At 46.8% G+C, this 19923-nt stretch overlaps 2 protein-coding genes and 1 non-coding gene across 6 annotated transcripts in view; 2 read left to right on the forward strand and 1 right to left on the reverse strand.

The window, feature by feature from the left end:
• Positions 1-6268, reverse strand: part of LOC109887618 (exportin-T-like) — a 46980-nt gene extending 40712 nt beyond the window's left edge. For 3 of the 4 annotated variants that reach the window (XR_004206998.1, XR_004206999.1, XM_031815158.1), the window contains exon 1: positions 6071-6268. The gene's annotated coding sequence lies outside the window, so the exon portion shown is untranslated. Of the gene's footprint in view, positions 1-1858; positions 2165-6070 lie in introns of those variants that run through there. The other variant, XM_031815156.1, reaches the window with a different exon arrangement.
• A 368-nt stretch (positions 6269-6636) lies between these two features.
• LOC109876493 (60S ribosomal protein L18a) lies at positions 6637-14853 on the forward strand. Its single transcript, XM_031815159.1, has 5 exons — positions 6637-6767; positions 7810-7989; positions 9369-9498; positions 11280-11389; positions 14696-14853. Exons 1-5 carry the CDS (start codon positions 6750-6752, stop codon positions 14786-14788), a joined length of 531 nt encoding a protein of 176 aa, XP_031671019.1. The 5' UTR covers positions 6637-6749; the 3' UTR covers positions 14789-14853.
• LOC116360678 (small nucleolar RNA SNORA68) lies at positions 7538-7672 on the forward strand. Its single transcript, XR_004207054.1, has one exon. It is a non-coding gene; the product is annotated as a small nucleolar RNA SNORA68 (small nucleolar RNA).
• Positions 14854-19923: the final 5070 nt, after the last annotated feature.

Consider the following 19923-nt stretch of genomic DNA (forward strand, 5'->3'; position numbering starts at 1 on the left):
GGCTAGAGTACCGGGTGGTAGCAGGGTAGAGTACCGGGTGGTAGCGGGGTAGAGTACCGGGTGGTAGCGGGGTAGAGTACCGGGTGGTAGCGGGGTAGAGTACCGGGTGGTAGCAGGGTAGAGTACCGGGTGGTAGCAGGGTAGAGTACCGGGTGGTAGCAGGGTAGAGTACCGGGTGGTAGCAGGGTAGAGTACCGGGTGGTAGCAGGGTAGAGTACCGGGTGGTAGCGGGGTAGAGTACCAGGTGGTAGCAGGCTAGAGTACCGGGTGGTAGTAGGCTAGAGTACCGGGTGGTAGCAGGCTAGAGTACCGGGTGGTAGCAGGCTAGAGTACCGGGTGGTAGCAGGGTAGAGTACCGGGTGGTAGCAGTGTAGAGTACCAGGTGGTAGCAGGCTAGTAACAGTGACTAAAGTTCAGGGTACGGTACTGGGTGGAGACTAGTGGTGACTAACAGTCTGATGGACTGGAGATAGAAGCTGTTGTTCAGTTTCTCTGTCCCAGCTTCGATGCACATGTACTGTCTCCACCTTCTAGATGGTAGAAGGGAGAACAGGCAGTGGCTCGGGTGGCTGGGGTCCTTGATGATCTTCTAGATGGTAGAGGGGAGAACAGGCAGTAGCTCGGGTGGCTGGGGTCCTTGATGATCTTCTAGATGGTAGAAGGGAGAACAGGCAGTGGCTCGGGTAGCTGGGGTCCTTGATGATCTTCTAGATGGTAGAAGGGAGAACAGGCAGTGGCTCGGGTGGCTGGGGTCCTTGATGATCTTCTAGATGGTAGAGGGGAGAACAGGCAGTAGCTCGGGTGGCTGGGGTCCTTGATGATCTTCTAGATGGTAGAAGGGAGAACAGGCAGTGGCTCGGGTAGCTGGGGTCCTTGATGATCTTCTAGATGGTAGAGGGAAGAACAGGCAGTGGCTCGGGTGACTGAGGTGCTTGATGATCTTCTAGATGGTAGAGGGGAGAACAGGCAGTGGCTCGGGTGACTGAGGTGCTTGATGATCTTCTAGATGGTAGAGGGGAGAACAGGCAGTGGCTCGGGTGGCTGAGGTCCTTGATGATCTTCTAGATGGTAGAGGGGAGAACAGGCAGTGGCTCGGGTAGCTGGGGTCCTTGATGATCTTCTAGATGGTAGAGGGGAGAACAGGCAGTAGCTCGGGTAGCTGGGGTCCTTGATGATCTTCTAGATGGTAGAGGGGAGAACAGGCAGTGGCTCGGGTGACTGAGGTGCTTGATGATCTTCTAGATGGTAGAGGGGAGAACAGGCAGTGGCTCGGGTGTCTGGGGTCCTTGATGATCAAATCAAAATGTTATTTGTCACATGCGCCGAATACAAACAGGTGTAGACCGTACTGTGAAATGTTTAGCCCTTAACCAACGAGCGGTTGCCATACCAGGCAGTGATGCAACCGGTCAGGATGTTCTCATCTTCTTGGCTGATACCGATATACAATATTTTCCTTGGCAAAAACAATTAGACCGATACTAAAAATGTTGGCGGCCTTTTAAGTCTTATAGTTAAATAGTTAACACACACGCGGATGCAGAGGTCTAAGGCACTGCATCTCAGAGCAAGAGGCGTCACTACATTCCCTGGTTCGAATCCAGGCTGTACCACATCCGGACGTGATTGGGAGTCCCATAGTGCGGCTCACAATTAGCCCAGCGTCGTCTGGGTTTGGCTGAGGTAGGCAGTCATTGTAAATAAGAATGCGATCTTAACTGACTTGCTAGTTAAATAAAAGGTCACACACACACACACACACACACACACACACACACACACTGACCCAAAAGTTAATTTGTTGGCATTTGTCCCCATTACCAGTAAAACATCATCAATACCTTTTTCTTTCACTTACTGTGCTGTTTCGTTGTTCAGTCATTTCATTCTGAACCAGGATTGCTACGGAACGCCGTTGGGGCCGTCGCTACGGAACGCCGTTGGGGCCGTCGCTACGGAACGCCGTTGGGGCCGTCGCTACGGAACGCCGTTGGGGCCGTCGCTACGGAACGCCGTTGGGGCCGTCGCTACGGAACGCCGTTGGGGCCGTCGCTACGGAACGCCGTTGGGGCCGTCGCTACGGAACGCCGTTGGGGCCGTCGCTACGGAACGCCGTTGGGGCCGTCGCTACGGAACGCCGTTGGGGCCGTCGCTACGGAACGCCGTTGGGGCCGTCGCCACGGAACGCCGTTGCTGCCGAACGCCGTTGGGGCCGTTGTTACCGAACGCCGTTGGGGCCGTTGCTACCGAACGCCGTTTGTATTGAACACGTCAATTAAGCTTGTTGACCAATCAGGACCTGAATATGACTGCATGTCATATAATTTAACGCATTAATACATGTTTTACGTAGTTATTACACATTGATTAGACGATCCCTCGTATTTCATATATCACAACGATTCATCGTTGCTATGATGCTGGTCAAATTGTCTCGCGCACCTACAGTGCTGGTCATTTAATAAAGCTAGCTAGCTCATGGATGCAACCAATGTTCTTCCCTCAAAACATAGAAAAACAACCATCTGTTTCAGTAGCTATAGATATCTGGCTAACTATCTAGCTAGGTGTCATCATCTAAAATAACCCTCATTTATAAGACAGTTCTTATTTGATTAATGGTGGTCGGACCAATCTATGTGAAGCTAGCCACAATAAGGATTAGCCACAATTAGTGGACTTTGCGGTTTGCCTTCAAAATAAAAGCATGGCATAATTCTACTATTTGTATTCATTTGCATTCCTGTCAATGACATACTTTTATTTTGAAGGCAAACTGCAAATTCCACTATTGTGCCTAATCCTTATTGTGGCTAGCTTCACAACACATAACCCGGTCAGGTCGAGCCTCACTAGCCAGATGAAGCTAGCTGGCTGCTTATAACATTAGCTTTGGGCAACTGGGTTAAGTAGCTGGCTAGCTATTTATTTTCATGAACTGAAGTTCAATTTCAATAGGCGAACAACAAGTGGCCACCTAGCTAATACTTACAAGGATTCCTCAATCATTGCTGAGAATAATGATAAATGACTGCAGTTTCTACTGGTCATTGTTTTCAGGCTGGTTGTATTGGTGCTAGCTAGGTACCAAGCTAAAGCTAGCTAGGTACCAAGCTAAAGCTAGCTAGGTACCAAGCTAAAGCTAGCTAGGTACCAAGCTAAAGCTAGCTAGGTACCAAGCTAAAGCTAGCTAGGTACCAAGCTAAAGCTAGCTAGGTACTAAGCTAAAGCTAGCTAGGTACCAAGCTAAAGCTAGCTAGGTACTAAGCTAAAGCTAGCGACCCCAGAAGTTGCGGTTGAACAGATGATGCTTTATTACCAACGTGGTATTGTAAACACATCGTTCGTGGCCGGTGTTTGCTTGTATCTGGTGCAACTGTATCTACTATACTGTGTTGTACAGCTTTGACAGAGCTACTGTATCTATTATACTGTGTTGTACAGCTTTGACAGAGCTACTGTATCTACTATACTGTGTTGCAGACTTCTTTGTACAGCTTTGACAGAGCTACTGTATCTCTTTGACACGCAAAGACCCAAACGGCGTTTCATAGTATGTCGTGAAGCTAATAGCAGTGACACTATTACTGTGTAACTCCGGTAAGGCAACATCTGACAAATATCACACTTGGTAGTGTGTACCGGTGCTCGACCAGTCCGCGAAAGCCAACATCACCCAAGACAGAGAACTATTGATTGTCAAGGGGAATTAACTCCATTATCTTGGTGTTAATGGATTTCGCCTTTTGAATTGTCTCGCTGAAATTCTTATTCTTTCAAATGACTGCTGGACTTGTCTGCTGTGTGGATCGAGCAGTCAATGGTGGCTAGGTTAGGAATGCCATTTTGCACATTTGCAAAAATCTACTTGGCGTCATAATGTCATGCATCTTCTTTATATAGGTATGCACGTTAGCTTTGACATCGGTTTTGCACATCAGCGTTAAACTAGACATCTGGCCGATATTAATGTTGGCATTTTTAGCTAATATCGCCCGATTACGATATGTTACGATCGTGCCTCCCTAATGGCAACTGCTCGGCATCTGACCATAAAGCGCTAGAGGGTAGTGTGTACGGCCCAGTAAATCACTGGGGCTTCCTGCCACCCAGGAACTATATAATAAGCGGTGTCAGAGGAAGGCCCAAAAATTGTCAAAGACTCCAGTCACCCAAGTCATAGACTGTTCTCTCTGCTACCGCACAGCAAGCAGTACCAGAGCGCCAAGTCTAGGACCAAGAGGCTCCTTAACAGCGTCTACCCCCCCAAGCCATAAGACTGATGAACAATTAATCAGACTATTTACACCATTTGTTTTTACACTGCTGCTACTCACTGTTTATGATCTATGAATAGTCACTTCAGCCTCATTATTGTTATGCAATTTTCTTGTTACTTTTTGATTTTATTTAATACTTTAGTTTATTTAGGAAATAATCTTAACTCTGTTTCTTGAACTGCATTGTTGTTTAAGGACTTGTAAGTAAACATTTCACGATGCACGGTGCAGGTGCCGTACCAGGCGGTGATACAGCCCGACAGACAAGAAGCTCTCAATGGCGCATCTGTAAAAGAATGTGAGGATCTTATGGGCCGCGCCTAATTGCTTCTTCCTCCTGGAGGTTGAAGAGGCAGTCGTTGTGCCTTCTTCACCACATTGTCTGTGTGAATGGATCATTTCAGGTTGTCAGTGATGAGGAACTTGAAACATTTCCACCCTCTCCACTGTGGCCCATCGATGTGGATGGGGGTGTGATCTCTCTGTTGTCTCCACAATCAGCTCCTTCCATTATGTTGAGGTAAGAGGTTATTGTCCTGGCACCACTCCGCCAGGGCCCTCCCCTCCTCCCTGTAGGCTGTCTTGTCATTGTCGGTAACCAGGACTACCACTGTTGTGTCATCAGCAAACTTGATGATTGAGTTGGAGACGTGCACAGCCAAGCAGTACAGGAGGGAATCCAGCACCCAGTTACATAGGGCAGGGCTCAGAACCAGGACCCCGAGCTCAGTGATGAGCTTGGAGGGCACTATGGTGTTGAAAGCTGGGCTGTAGTCGATGAACAGCACTCTTACATAGGTATTCATCTTGTCCAGATGGGATAGGGCAGTGTGCATGCGACGGCGATTGAGTCATCTGTTGGGGCGGCACACAAATTGTAGAGGGTCTAGGGATTCAGGTAAGGTGATCCTTAACTAGTGTGTTTAGGGCTTCGGGTAAGGTGATCCTTAACTAGTTGGTCTAGGGCTTCAGGTAAGGTGATGTGATCCTTAACTAGTGGGTCTAGGGCTTCAGGTAAGGTGATATGATCCTTAACTAGTGGGTCTAGGGCTTCAGGTAAGGTGCAGGAGATATGATCCTTAACTAGTGGGTGTAGGGCTTCAGGTAAGGTGATATGATTCTTAACTAGTGGGTTTAGGGCTTCGGGTAAGATGATATAATCCTTTACTGGCGTCAAAGCACTTCAGGGTGACAGAAGTGAGTGCAGTGGGGCGATGGTCATTTAGTTCAGGTACTTTTGCCTTCTTGGGTAAAGGAACAATGGTGGACATCTTGAAGTAAGTGGGGTAGGGAGAGACTGAATCCGTCCGTAAACACTCCAGCCAGCTGGTCTACACATGCTCTGAGGACGCGGGATGCTGTCTGGGCCGGCAGCCTTGCGAGGGCTAATAAACTATTTTGACTTAGATGCTAGTATTGACTAACGTTAACTAGCTAGCGGCTGGACAGTTGGCACCGAAATACCGACTGGCCGTCTGGTCAGCCACTCCTCATATAAAGTTGCCCTTGTGTGTGTTGTGTTGGCTTGGTCGCATAACGTTAGCTGGATATCTAACTAGTTTCGTTTAAATGTAACAACATTAAATACAGGTTTTTATACTTTATACTTGTATTAACAAAACGTCACAACATCAAATTAACGTTAGAGCTACCGCAGACTGTTTTTCCTCCGGTATCATCAGCACACGTTTACCGCACATTGAGCCACCATAACGCTCCCGGTGAAAGACTCCCGAGGCCCGTTGAACAAAGTCAATTCAGAAGTAAACCGATATTTTATAATATCTCACCTTATTGCTATACTTTTATCTTCATCGTCTCCGTCCGTCAGTACATCCCTAAATCGTCAGGAATTACCCAAAAAAGCACTTCTAGTTTGTCTGTTTAGCTCAGCTAAGGGTTCAGAGCAGGAATTTCAGGAGTCGATTTCTTGCGGCGTGTCGATTCAACGGAACGGGAAACGTCACATTTTCGTTGGGGTCATGACCACAGGAAGAAGTTCTCCCCCACAAATTATTTTATTTTCAATAAAACGTTTTCAAAAAAACATAAAAAACGTAATTTCCTTCACGACAAGTCTGTGGCTAGATATATGTTTTTTCGGGGAATCGCTCTTCTGATAACAATTACATAAATGTTTTGAAAGGGAATATTGGACTATTCTGACAGATTGATTAGATAAATCTTATTGATGAGATATGAGGTGGTTCTACTCCTTCTACTCTCTGATACAGTCAAAGATTGACTGTCGTTGACAATGTCAAAGATACTGATACAATTATAGCTTAAAATATAAATAAACGTTCATAAAACATTTTTTAAATTGGGTTATTACAGCTTATAAACGCTCTGGACGGCGAACCAATCAGAGGAATTAAAGCGTTTGATCCCGCCCCTTTTTGTACTTCACATCCGGAGTCTCCGCCCTACTACTTCCTCTTTCCCAGTTCGCAGTCAGCGAGAGACACCATGAAGGCGTCTGGCACAGTATGTAAAATTGTTTATTCAACCTTTTTAAATCACAGAAAGCCAGTTATATAGACAGATTTGAGCACATATTGCTTCAATCGTTTGAATTATGTAGTCACATGATGCTAAATCGATATAAATAGTTCCATTTTTTCGGCTTTAAAAAAACTGAAGCCTCCGCGGCTGCAACATGGCGTCCACGTTTGAGATTTTGGACCATGTGGGCCCATAGAGAAACAATGCAGCTAGCTAGGAAAATATGTGGCATCAGTGAACCAAACAAATATGCCCGTCTTATGTATTTAGTCACCTTTCTCCAAACAAGTTGTCTTCTGTACACTTCTTCTCAAACTGTGTTAAAATTCCGCGAAGTGCTAACTAACATGTATCTAGTAGCCTAGAGTGCCAACTTTAGTAAGCTAGTTGCCACATACCTGCCCAGGCGTAGGCCGCGTTGCTAGTCGGCGAACTTGGCCAGTTAGCGAATACAAATACACCTCGTAGCTAATTATCCTCTCCAGACACATGTTAGCTGCCCATCCTGTTTCTTAATCCCGAAACTAGTAATTAGTTGGGTTGTTAACTGGAAGTAGTTGTTAGCTATAGCTAGCTAGTGTCATTCAGAACTGTAAAATATCAAAGTTAGCAGGCTAAGATTGGCTGGCTACCAAGCTAAAGACATTGCGCCTGGTACATGAAGCAAACGTAGTGTTGACATAATTTCAGTTGACTGTAGGAAATGTCATGCATCAGTTTAATTTAGCCCCCCCCCCCCATTTACGAATGGCAATGCACCCTAACCCAAAGGCCATATCAAATAAATGGTATGATCTTGTCAGGTGTGCTAAAATCAACATGATGTACCTTGTCGCCTTTCTCTGATGCTGATGTGCCGTTGAAAGTGAATCCAAGGTTCAACATTTTAATACATATGTGTCTTAACCAGTATCCATCATAGTCTTTAAGTTAGCAACTGGTACCTATGGACAACCTGTATTCGCCTATGGACATTGTATTGCACGTTACTCACATTTCTTCCTCTCCTGCTCCATCCACACAGCTTAGGGAGTACAAAGTCGTTGGGCGCCTCCTGCCCTCGGTTAAGAACCCCACCCCTCCTCTCTACCGCATGAGGATCTTCGCTCCTAACCATGTGGTGGCCAAGTCTCGCTTCTGGTACTTTGTCTCCCAGCTGAGGAAGATGAAGAAGGCCAACGGAGAGACAGTCTACTGTGGTCTGGTAGGTAGCACAGGGGACAGGGTGGGCTCATTGGTGTGATGGGGGAAACAAATCAACTGCAAAGATTCACCAGTATTGAATGCATATGTTCTTTAATGTGTTTTCTATTTACTGAGATTTCATTATGTGCAAATAAAACTATTATGGAAATGGATGGTGTCAGTGGTCTGGCTGGAAGTTAGTATTACTGTTGCACACACAACTGTTAAGTATTTTAAAGATGCTGCCCTTTACAGAGAGATTACAGGAGAAAAGAAACTGTTGATGCGTTTGACCGGCATTTGATATTTTTTTTACATACAAATCTATCGCTGCATCGTTTGTCGGTCGTTCCTCTCCTGTTGAAATGAGACGTTTTCAGGGTAAACATGAGTAAATGCTATTCATGTACACCAGTGTTGTCACGATACCGGAATTTAGACTTAGCTACCTGCTTCAGTTTCAGGATACGCGATGCCACAACCAAAAAAATGGCGCCTGATCCAGATGGAGGAACTCAGCTACTGTTCTGTATCTTGAGTTTTTATTTTATTTAGTTTCTTTTTACTTTAACCTTTATTTAATCAGGCAAGTCAGTTAAAGAACAAATTCTTATTTTCAATGAGGGCCTAGGAACTGCCTGTTCGGGGGCAGAACGACAGATTTGTACCATGTCAGCTCGGGGGTTTGAACTTGCAACCTTCCGGTTACTAGTCCAACGCTCTAACCACTAGGCTACGCTGCTGCCTCTACACTCTAACCACTAGGCTACGCTGCTGCGTTATTTACAGTGACGGCCAAACCCGGACAATGCCGGGCCAATTGTGTTATGGGTGACGCACAATGAATCAATCATACATTCAATTTGATTTGATTGTTCTTTTTGTAGATAGGTAAAAACTCAAATGTTAATAATTTACTTGAAAGGAACATTTCTAGGTAAACTAATTAAATGGAGATGTAGACTAGGTCTTATTCCCAGTACAGGGGAATGCGGACCAAGGCACTCTAAATATAATTATTTAAAATGCCTTTTTTCACTAGAAACAACGTTTGTGTTTATGCTGCACTGAGTTATTCAGCTTGTTTTGAGCAGATTTCACACGGCTACATCCCTTCTGTTTAGGACTAGTATTGCACTGATACCTCTCAATCGCGTGAGAAACCTTTTGACAGAATGTAACCAAATCATTGGACCGATTTTTGTATCTGGGAAAAGTAGATAATTTTCAGTATACCGTGCAACCCTAACGTCCCTCTGCCATTCATGTATAAGTCAGGTTAAACCTTACAGTATGAGACAACTTCCTGTCTGCCAATTAGGTGTCGGTCAGGAAGTTGTCTCGTTCTGTAAGGTTGAACCGTGTCTAATGAACTGTTATTTCCCCCACCTCTCTCAGGTCCACGAGAAGACTCCCCTGAAAGTGAAGAACTTTGGCATCTGGTTGCGTTACGACTCCCGTAGTGGAACCCACAACATGTACCGAGAATACAGAGACCTGACCACCTCTGCAGCCGTCACCCAGTGCTGTGAGTATGTCCCTGTTTGGCCCCAGTCTGTCTGACGTTCTGACCACCTCTGCAGCCGTCACCCAGTGCTGTGAGTATGTCCCAGTGTGGCCCCAGTCTGTCCGACAGTCTGGAGAACACCGGACTGTCACCCAGTGCTGTGAGTATGTCAGTCTGGAATTAGCATTTTGGCTCCTCCACAGAAACCCAAATTTAACACATAAATGTTCCCTTACCTTTGCTGTTCTTCCATCAGAAGACCTGGAAGGGTTTATACTTACCAAAAACAGCTTTAGTTTTGAAGTCTGTGTCTTTCGGTTATCAAACACGACATATTTCGGTTGAAATGCAGCCAAAAAGTAAAGTTAGTTCGCACCAAAACGTCAAAATTACATATTATATGTCGACTAAACTTGTCAAACTTGGTTCAGAACACAGCGTTAGCATGCTATATAGCTTCACCGCAATTCTCAGGACAAAGAGAAACACACGCATCATTTAATCAATCTTGAAAGAAAGACACCACAGGCGCAGAATACGCGTGAGATCTCGCGCGACCGAAAGGATTCGGTATGTCATTAATCTCGTGAGCGCGCAATTCACACAATGAGAAGCCCCATCGAAAGCGGACACCGCGCTGAAGGCATAGGAAGTGTTCCCAGGACAGTAGGTGCTTGGGAAGGGTGGGGGCGATGACGTCAAAGTTGGGCCAACTTTTTGGATGACAAGAGAGAGTTTGGGAGAATGAGTGCCCTGAGAGTTCTGCTTTACTTACAGACATAATTTAAACGGTTTTAGAAGCTTTAGAGTGTTTTCTATTCAATAATATTTATTATATGCATATATTAGCAATTATTTACAGATTTGTTTTCTGTTTACTATGGGCACGCATTTCACCAACGGGGGCAGTATTCTGCCCTAGCCTTAACAGGTTTTAAGTTAGCAAACCAGATGTCATTTACTCAGTACATCTTAGTTAGCAAACCAGATGTCATTTACTCAGTACATCTTAAGTTAGCAAACCAGATGTCATTTACTCAGTACATCTTAAGTTAGCAAACCAGATGTCATTTACTCAGTACATCTTAAGTTAGCAAACCAGATGTCATTTACTCAGTACATCTTAAGTTAGCAAACCAGATGTCATTTACTCAGTACATCTTAAGTTAGCAAACCAGATGTCATTTACTCAGTACATCTTAAGTTAGCAAACCAGATGTCATTTACTCAGTACATCTTAAGTTAGCAAACCAGATGTCATTTACTCAGTACATCTTAGTTAGCAAACCAGATGTCATTTACTCAGTACATCTTAAGTTAGCAAACCAGATGTCATTTACTCAGTACATCTTAAGTTAGTAAGCCAGATGCAGAGCTGGAGCCCAGGCCGGAGATCATTTACAGGCCTACTGTGAGTGATCTTGTCGTGTCAGAAATCAAACCATCTGAACGCTGTTGTCTTTCAGCAGCTCATGGAAGTGAAACCAATGTTCTACAATCCACCCTTAAAAGCTTTGAGACATGAACCTAATCTGCCCCCCCCCCCCCCCCCCCCCCAGCAGGCCTGAAATTTGATCAGTGAGACGTTGCTTAATTTGCCCCCCTAGAGGTCTTGATAAATCTTTCTTGGGGGGTAAATACTAACTTGGCCAGTCTTCCAGGGGGGCAGTTGTGTGTCGTTGCCACTAGCGGTGTTTTTGTTATTCTGATGTTGTGTCTGTGTGTTCTCCAGATCGTGATATGTCTTCCAGGAGGGCAGTTGGGAGTTTTTGTTATTCTGATGTTTTGTCTGTGTTCTCCAGATCGTGATATGGGCGCTCGCCATCGTGCCCGTGCCCACTCCATCCACATCATGAAGGTCCAGGAGATCGCTGCCAATAAATGCCGCAGGCCTGCAATCAAGCAGTTCCACGTAGGTCAACTCACATCGTATATCATCCACCCGAGGACTGTTCTCTGCTACGGTACCGGGTCAGACTGTTCTCTGCTACGGTACCGGGTCAGACTGTTCTCTGCTACGGTACCGGGTCAGACTGTTCTCTGCTACGGTACCGGGTCTAGGTCAGACTGTTCTCTGCTACGGTACCGGGTCTAGGTCAGACTGTTCTCTGCTACGGTACCGGGTCTAGGTCAGACTGTTCTCTGCTACGGTACCGGGTCTAGGTCAGACTGTTCTCTGCTACGGTACCGGGTCTAGGTCAGACTGTTCTCTCTGCTACGGTACCGGGTCAGACTGTTCTCTGCTACGGTACCGGGTCTAGGTCAGACTGTTCTCTGCTACGGTACCGGGTCTAGGTCAGACTGTTCTCTGCTAGGTCAACTCACATCGTATATCATCCACCCGAGGACTGTTCTCTGCTACGGTACCGGGTCAGACTGTTCTCTGCTACGGTACCGGGTCTAGGTCAGACTGTTCTCTGCTACGGTACCGGGTCTAGGTCAGACTGTTCTCTGCTACGGTACCGGGTCTAGGTCAGACTGTTCTCTGCTACGGTACCGGGTCTAGGTCAGACTGTTCTCTGCTACGGTACCGGGTCTAGGTCAGACTGTTCTCTCTGCTACGGTACCGGGTCTAGGTCAGACTGTTCTCTGCTACGGTACCGGGTCTAGGTCAGACTGTTCTCTGCTACGGTACCGGGTCTAGGTCAGACTGTTCTCTGCTACGGTACCGGGTCTAGGTCAGACTGTTCTCTGCTACGGTACCGGGTCTAGGTCAGACTGTTCTCTGCTACGGTACCGGGTCTAGGTCAGACTGTTCTCTGCTACGGTACCGGGTCTAGGTCAGACTGTTCTCTGCTACGGTACCGGGTCTAGGTCAGACTGTTCTCTGCTACGGTACCGGGTCTAGGTCAGACTGTTCTCTGCTACGGTACCGGGTCTAGGTCAGACTGTTCTCTGCTACGGTACCGGGTCTAGGTCAGACTGTTCTCTGCTACGGTACCGGGTCTAGGTCAGACTGTTCTCTGCTACGGTACCGGGTCTAGGTCAGACAGTTCTCTGCTACGGTACCGGGTCTAGGTCAGACTGTTCTCTGCTACGGTACCGGGTCTAGGTCAGACTGTTCTCTGCTACGGTACCGGGTCTAGGTCAGACTGTTCTCTGCTACGGTACCGGGTCTAGGTCAGACTGTTCTCTGCTACGGTACCGGGTCTAGGTCAGACTGTTCTCTGCTACGGTACCGGGTCTAGGTCAGACTGTTCTCTCTGCTACGGTACCGGGTCTAGGTCAGACTGTTCTCTGTGCTACGGTACCGGGTCTAGGTCAGACTGTTCTCTGTGCTACGGTACCGGGTCTAGGTCAGACTGTTCTCTGCACCAAGTCTAGGTCCAAGAGGGTCCTTAACAGCTTCTTACCCCCAAGACTGCTGAGCACACTGCTGCTACTCACTGTTTATTATCTATGCATAGTCACTTTACCCCTACCTACATGTACATAGTACCTCAGCTAACCTGTACCCCCGCACATTGACTAGGTACTGGTACCCCCTGTATATAGCCTCCACATTGACTAGGTACTGGTACCCCCTGTATATAGCCTCCACATTGACTCTGTACCGGTACCCCCTGTATATAGCCTCCACATTGACTAGGTACCGGTACCCCCTGTATATAGCCTCCACATTGACTCTGTACCAGTACCCCCTGTATATAGCCTCCACATTGACTAGGTACCGGTACCCGCTGTATATAGCCTCCACATTGACTAGGTACTGGTACCCCCTGTATATAGCCTCCACATTGACTAGGTACTGGTACCCCCTGTATATAGCCTCCACATTGACTAGGTACCGGTACCCCCTGTATATAGCCTCCACATTGACTCTGTACCAGTACCCCCTGTATATATCCTCCACATTGACTCTGTACTGGTACCCCCTGTATATAGCCTCCACATTGACTCTGTACTGGTACCCCCTGTATATAGCCTCCACATTGACTCTGTACTGGCACCCCCTGTATATAGCCTCCACATTGACTCTGTACTGGTACCCCCTGTATATAGCCTCCACATTGACTCTGTACTGGTACCCCCTGTATATAGCCTCCACATTGACTCTGTACTGGCACCCCCTGTATATAGCCTCCACATTGACTCTGTACTGGTACCCCCTGTATATAGCCTCCACATTGACTCTGTACCGTAATACCTTGTATATAGCCTCCACATTGACTCTGTACCGTAATACCCTGTATATAGCCTCCACATTGACTCTGTACTGGTACCACCTGTATATAGCCTCCACATTGACTCTGTACCGGTACCCCCTGTATATAGCCTCCACATTGACTCTGTACTGGTACCCCCTGTATATAGCCTCCACATTGACTCTGTACTGGCACCCCCTGTATATAGCCTCGGTATTGTTATTTTGTGACTTTTTTATTTCATTTTTTACTTGAGTTTATTTAGTAAATATTTGTAGTTAAGCATTTCACTGTTCGACACGTGACAAATACAATTTGATTTAAATCCCCGCATTGGCTAGGTGGAAAAATCTGCCGTTGTGCCCTTGAGCAAGACACTTTAACCCCATACGCTCCTATAAGTTGCTCTGGAAAAAAGAGCGTCTGCTAAATGACTCCAATGTGAATGGTATTGTGAGCGTATCGTAATGCCAGGTTTTTGTTTTTGCCAATCTTGCTGTTTTAACTGAGTCTGATGTGCCGCGGGTCTCTGGTCTGTATTGGTCCGCTCCGGATATAAAACCTGCCAGACAAAACACCAGATTCCTCTTCCAGATTTAATGTTCCTGGTCTTAAAACCTGGTGTGTTTTTGAATCTGGCTACATGCTGATGCTACCTCCTGTAAAATTAGTATGGTGTTGTAATTTCAATGGCAAAACTAGGGAGAAAAAACCGTTATCTAATTTCTACTTGATTTTAAAATGATTGTAGTTATAATGACTGTAGGTTTCTGCTGTTCAAATAAACCCAGCTAGTGTTAGCATGGCGGCTGTGTGCCTTGTTTTCTTAATGGAAACGCTAGGGAGCTCAGACGCAAATCGTTGAACGTTGTTGTTCAGTTCTTGTATCTTAGCTCCTCCTGTGAGTGTGTGTGTGTGTGTGTGGCGCTCCTTTTGAGTGTGTGTGTGTGGCGCTCCTTTTCGTTGACGTGTTCTTCTCCGACTAACCAGCACCTCGTCTCATTTCTTCTGCCCGTCAGATGAAATGACAGCATGTCTTTGCCTTAAAACATCTCCTCTTGTCCTCTCCTCAGGACTCCAAGATCAAGTTCCCCCTGCCCCACAGGGTCCTGCGTCGTCAACACAAGCCCCGCTTCACCACCAAGAGACCAAACACCTTCTTCTAAAGGAAATAACCTCTGTTTTCACTTTGTGCGGGACAATAAAATTTCTAATTGTAGAAAAGAAGCCATTTTGTTTTTGAGTTTAATTTTGTACATGTTTGGCTAAGAATTGGTTTTGTGATACTTCCGGCACATTTGAAGTGAATGAAAGGCCTAGTTTCTCTGGGTCATGAATTGGATTGCATCATGCTTTGCAGGAGGGGGGGAGGGGTGGTTGTCAGTGGATATTCTGTGAAAGGTTGTTAGTTAACATTAAGAAATGTGAAGAGAGAAAATGTGGACCATCGCCACAGATTTGCAACAAAACAACCCCTAATTATGGCTTTATAATGACCATTTAGAAAGATTATGCGTTGCATATTAGTGCTGATCAATATATGAAAGATAACAAAAGTTACCACATAATAACATGGTTGAACTCATCTGGACCACATGTAGGTTGTAATATGCAGTGGCCTGGAAGAGGCCATTTTAACCCCCCTTTTGCCAATAGAAGCTCACATTTTAAGAGTTCTTGCGTTTTGTTCTAAAGTGACAAGTAGTTTCACACCACTAATATTTGTGAAGAAACCATACCCATAACATTTAGTTATGTTTGCTCTGTTTTTAAATGCTTTTGGCACACACACACTTTCCACATGTTCATTTCCTGTAAGTTGGCGCCATCTCGTGGCTCGAGCGCGTGGTTGTCTGGGATACCGCGGTCATAGATGTTTTACTGTCATGACGGGGATTTCGGTAAAGGTTAAATACCAGGCAAAGCTTCAGGTAAGTTTGGTAACCGTCAATTCGGTAATTTACGTGAGCAGGAAAATGTATTCTCAAGTCGGTAAAATGAGCCGTGGAAAGTTATTCTCAATTGAATTTGTGTTAAACTGACATGGGACGCTTTCATGTCTTCCATTAGCGGATGAGACTAAATCTGAGGTAAATATTTTTTTTGCTCAACTCAATAGACCTTAAATCCAATGTCACATCGCACGTTATGTCCGGTGTCAGTTTTGTTCCATTCTAACGTGCTTTTAGGTTGTTGGCTAATGTGTCACACATGTCGGCTGACTTGCAATATGAATGGATACATTTTCAACAATCTCATGTGGGTAACGGAGGCCTACGGATATCGGTGACCGGTCAATGCCCAGACATGCTAAAGGCATACGGTGTTGTCAGAGAACACACACATTGTTGCTCAGTGACAGATGAAATGTAACACTAGTATTAATACCAGTTTAATACAAGTTTCCAAGTGGTTTCAGATGGCATGGTCCTGACAGATCCCCTTGGAAAGCCCTTCTGAAACAAAAGTAAGGTCATGGACCAGAAAACCAGTCAGTATCTGGTGTGATCAGAAAACCAGTCAGTATCTGGTGTGACCACCATTTGTCTCATGCAGCGTGACACGTCTCCTTCGCATAGAGTTGATCAGGCTGTTGATTGTGGGATGTTGTCCCACTCCTCTTCAATGGCTGCGCTAAATTGTTGGATATTGGGCGGGAACTGGAACATGCTGTTGTACACGTCGACCCCAGACATGCTCAATGGGGTGACGTGTCTGGTGATGATGCAGGCCATGGAAGAACTGGGAAATTTTCAGCTTCCAGTAATTGTGTACAGATCCTTGCGACTTGGGGCCGTGCATTATCATGCTGAAACATGAGGTGATGGAGGATGAATGGCACGACAATGGGCCTCAGGATCTCGTGACGGAATCTTTGGGCGTTCAAATTGCCATTGATAAAATGCAATTGTGTTCATTGTCCGTAACTTATGCCTGCCCATAACCCCACCGCCACCATGGGGCACTCTGTTCACAATGTTGACATCAGCCAACCGCTTACCCACACGATGCCATCCACACTGTCTGCCATCTGCCCGGTACAATTGAAACCGGGATTCATCAGTGAAGAGCACACTTCTCCAGCGAGGCCAGTGGCCATCGAAGGTGAGCATTTACCCCACTGAAGTCGGTTACGATGCCGAACTGCAGTCAGGTCAAGACCCTGGTGAGGACGACGAGCACGCAGATGAACTGACGGTTGCTGGCTGACTGTACCAGAAATTATTTTGTTGTGCAAACCCACAATTTCATCAGCTATCTGGGTGGCAGGTCGATCCCGCAGGTGAAGAAGCCGGATGTGTGGGGGTCCTGGGCTGCCGTGGTTACATGTGGTCTGTGCTTGTGAGGCCAGTTGGATGTTCTGCCAAATTCTCTAAAACGTTGGAGGCGGCTTATGGTAGAAAAATCAACATTCGATTATCAGGCAACATTGCTGGTGGACATTCCTGCAGTCAGCATGCCAATTGCACGCTCCCTCAAAACATGAGACATCTGTGATATTGTGTTGTGTGACAAAACTGCACATTTTAGTGTGGCTTTTATTGTATCCAGCACAAGGTGCACCTGTGTAATGATGATGCTGTTTAATCAGCTTCTTGATAAGCCACACCTGTCAGGTGGATGGATTATCTTGGCAAAGGAGAAATGCTCACTAACAGGGATGTAAAAATTGTGCCGAAAATTTGAGAAATACACTTTTTGTGCGTATGGAATATTTCTGGGATTTTTTATTTCATCTCATGAAACATGGGACAGACACTTTCACCTGTTCAATTTCTATTTTAGTTACGTGTATGTCACCAAACAAAGCCGTGTTGACGTTCCTTTTTCAGATAAAGCTTCTCCCTGTCAGTGTGGGAGGAGGTCTGTTACTCCGTCACCCTGTCAGTGTGGGAGGAGGTCTGTTACTCCGTCACCCTGTCAGTGTGGGAGGAGGTCTGTTACTCCGTCACTCTGTCAGTGTGGGAGGAGGTCTGTTACTCCTTCACCCTGTCAGTGTGGGAGGAGGTCTGTTACTCCGTCACCCTGTCAGTGTGGGAGGAGGTCTGTTACTCCGTCCCCCTGTCAGTGTGGGAGGAGGTCTGTTACTCCTTCACCCTGTCAGTGTGGGAGGAGGTCTGTTACTCCTTCACCCTGTCAGTGTGGGAGGAGGTCTGTTACTCCTTCACCCTGTCAGTGTGGGAGGAGGTCTGTTACTCCGTCACCCTGTCAGTGTGGGAGGAGGTCTGTTACTCCTTCACCCTGTCAGTGTGGGAGGAGGTCTGTTACTCCTTCACCCTGTCAGTGTGGGAGGAGGTCTGTTACTCCTTCACCCTGTCAGTGTGGGAGGAGGTCTGTTACTCCTTCACCCTGTCAGTGTGGGAGGAGATCTGCTGTTACTCCTTCACCCTGTCAGTGTGGGAGGAGATCTGCTGTTACTCCTTCACCCTGTCAGTGTGGGAGGAGATCTGCTGTTACTCCTTCACCCTGTCAGTGTGGGAGGAGATCTGCTGTTACTCCTTCACCCTGTCAGTGTGGGAGGAGGTCTGTTACTCCTTCACCCTGTCAGTGAGGGAGGAGGTCTGTTACTCCGTCACCCTGTCAGTGTGGGAGGAGGTCTGTTACTCCGTCACCCTGTCAGTGTGGGAGGAGGTCTGTTACTCCTTCACCTTGTCAGTGTCGGAGGAGGTCTGTTACTCCTTCACCCTGTCAGTGTGGGAGGAGGTTTGTTACTCCTTCACCCTGTCAGTGTGGGAGGAGGTCTGTTACTCCGTCACCCTGTCAGTGTGGGAGGAGAACTGTTACTCCTTCACCCTGTCAGTGTGGGAGGAGGTGTGCTGTTTATCCCGTATCAGAGCAACCATCAGGAGGTAGAGCCAAACTGCCTCCCAAATGGACTCCTAATCCCATGGGCCCTGGTCAAAAGTAGTGCACTATATAGGGAATAGGGTGCAAGGGCCCTTGTCGACAGTAGGGCACTATTTAGGGGATATGATGCATGGGCCCTGGTCAACAGTAGGGCACTATATAGGGGATAGGATGCCATATGGGACAGCGTATTGGCCTCGGTGTAGACTTCTTTCGACTGCTCTAAAAATCACACTCAGTTTGTTTAAAACATTTTCGAAGCTGAAACTGATTCTCTATTTTTCTCTTTTGTCGATTGAAGCCTGTTTATTTAAAGGCTTTTTAAACCAGATCCAGGAGACCTTGTTGAAAACCAATCCACTCACACCAACTCATTTTGATCGGCTACGTTTCCCACAGCCTGGTGGGGGGGGGGGGCAGGTAGGACGAGGCCAGAGAGTGAGACTACGTCTGCCTTGGCAGGATATCCTTTGAAACAATAATCCCGGGTAATTTCTCTGGTAGGGAGCGGCCCTCCGTTCATCTAATCTACCAGATGTTTCCCACGCTACTTTGAGATGAGGGCACAGTGATTTCCCTGCTGGGTAGCAGTCCGACTCCGGCCGGCTGAACCTCTCTCTCTGTCTGTCTCTCTCTCTCTCTCTCTCTCCTGGCTCTCCCTGTCCCTCTCTCTCTGTCTGTCTCTCTCTCTCTCTCTCTCTCTCTCTCTGTCTCTCTCGCTGTCTCTCTCTCTCTGTCTCTCTCTCTCTCTCTCCTGGCTCTCCCTGTCCCTGTCCCTCTCTCTCTGTCTCTCTCTCGCTGTCTCTCTCTCTCCGTGTCTCGGTCTGTCTGTGTTTGAAATACGTCAGACAGTGTTTCCAAACCCTCACCTGGAATATTGATGACTAGACTATTGGCTCTCTGTCCTCCTGGACTGTTATTGAGATGATGTCCTGTACTTGGCCCAGCAGTCTGGCCATAGACTTAGGGGTCTGGCTGGTCTGTAGACTTAGTCTAATCAGCATCTGGCCATAGACTTAGGGGTCGGTAGACTTAGTCTAATCAGCAGTCTGGCCATAGACTTAGGGGTCTGGCTGGTCCGTAGACTTAGTCTAATCAGCAGTCTGGCCATAGACTTAGGGGTCTGTAGACCTAGTCTAATCAGCAGTCTGGCCATAGACTTAGGGGTCTGGCTGGTCTGTAGACTTAGTCTAATCAGCAGTCTGGCCATAGACTTAGGGGTCTGGCTGGTCCGTAGACTTAGTCTAATCAGCAGTCTGGCCATAGACTTAGGGGTCTGGCTGGTCCGTAGACTTAGTCTAATCAGCAGTCTGGCCATAGACTTAGGGGTCTGTAGACCTAGTCTAATCAGCAGTCTGGCCATAGACTTAGGGGTCTGGCTGGTCTGTAGACTTAGTCTAATCAGCAGTCTGGCCATAGACTTAGGGGTCTGGCTGGTCCGTAGACTTAGTCT

The sequence above is a fragment of the Oncorhynchus kisutch genome, unplaced genomic scaffold (assembly GCF_002021735.2).
Source record: "Oncorhynchus kisutch isolate 150728-3 unplaced genomic scaffold, Okis_V2 Okis09a-Okis19a_hom, whole genome shotgun sequence".
In the NCBI taxonomy this organism is placed as follows: Eukaryota; Metazoa; Chordata; class Actinopteri; order Salmoniformes; family Salmonidae; genus Oncorhynchus; species Oncorhynchus kisutch.

Coding starts and splice junctions, on each gene's coding strand:
- LOC109876493 (XM_031815159.1), top strand. Junction 7,990..9,368: donor AGACAGTCTACTGTGGTCTG/GTAGGTAGCACA, acceptor CACCTCTCTCAG/GTCCACGAGAAGACTCCCCT. Junction 9,499..11,279: donor TGCAGCCGTCACCCAGTGCT/GTGAGTATGTCC, acceptor TGTGTTCTCCAG/ATCGTGATATGGGCGCTCGC.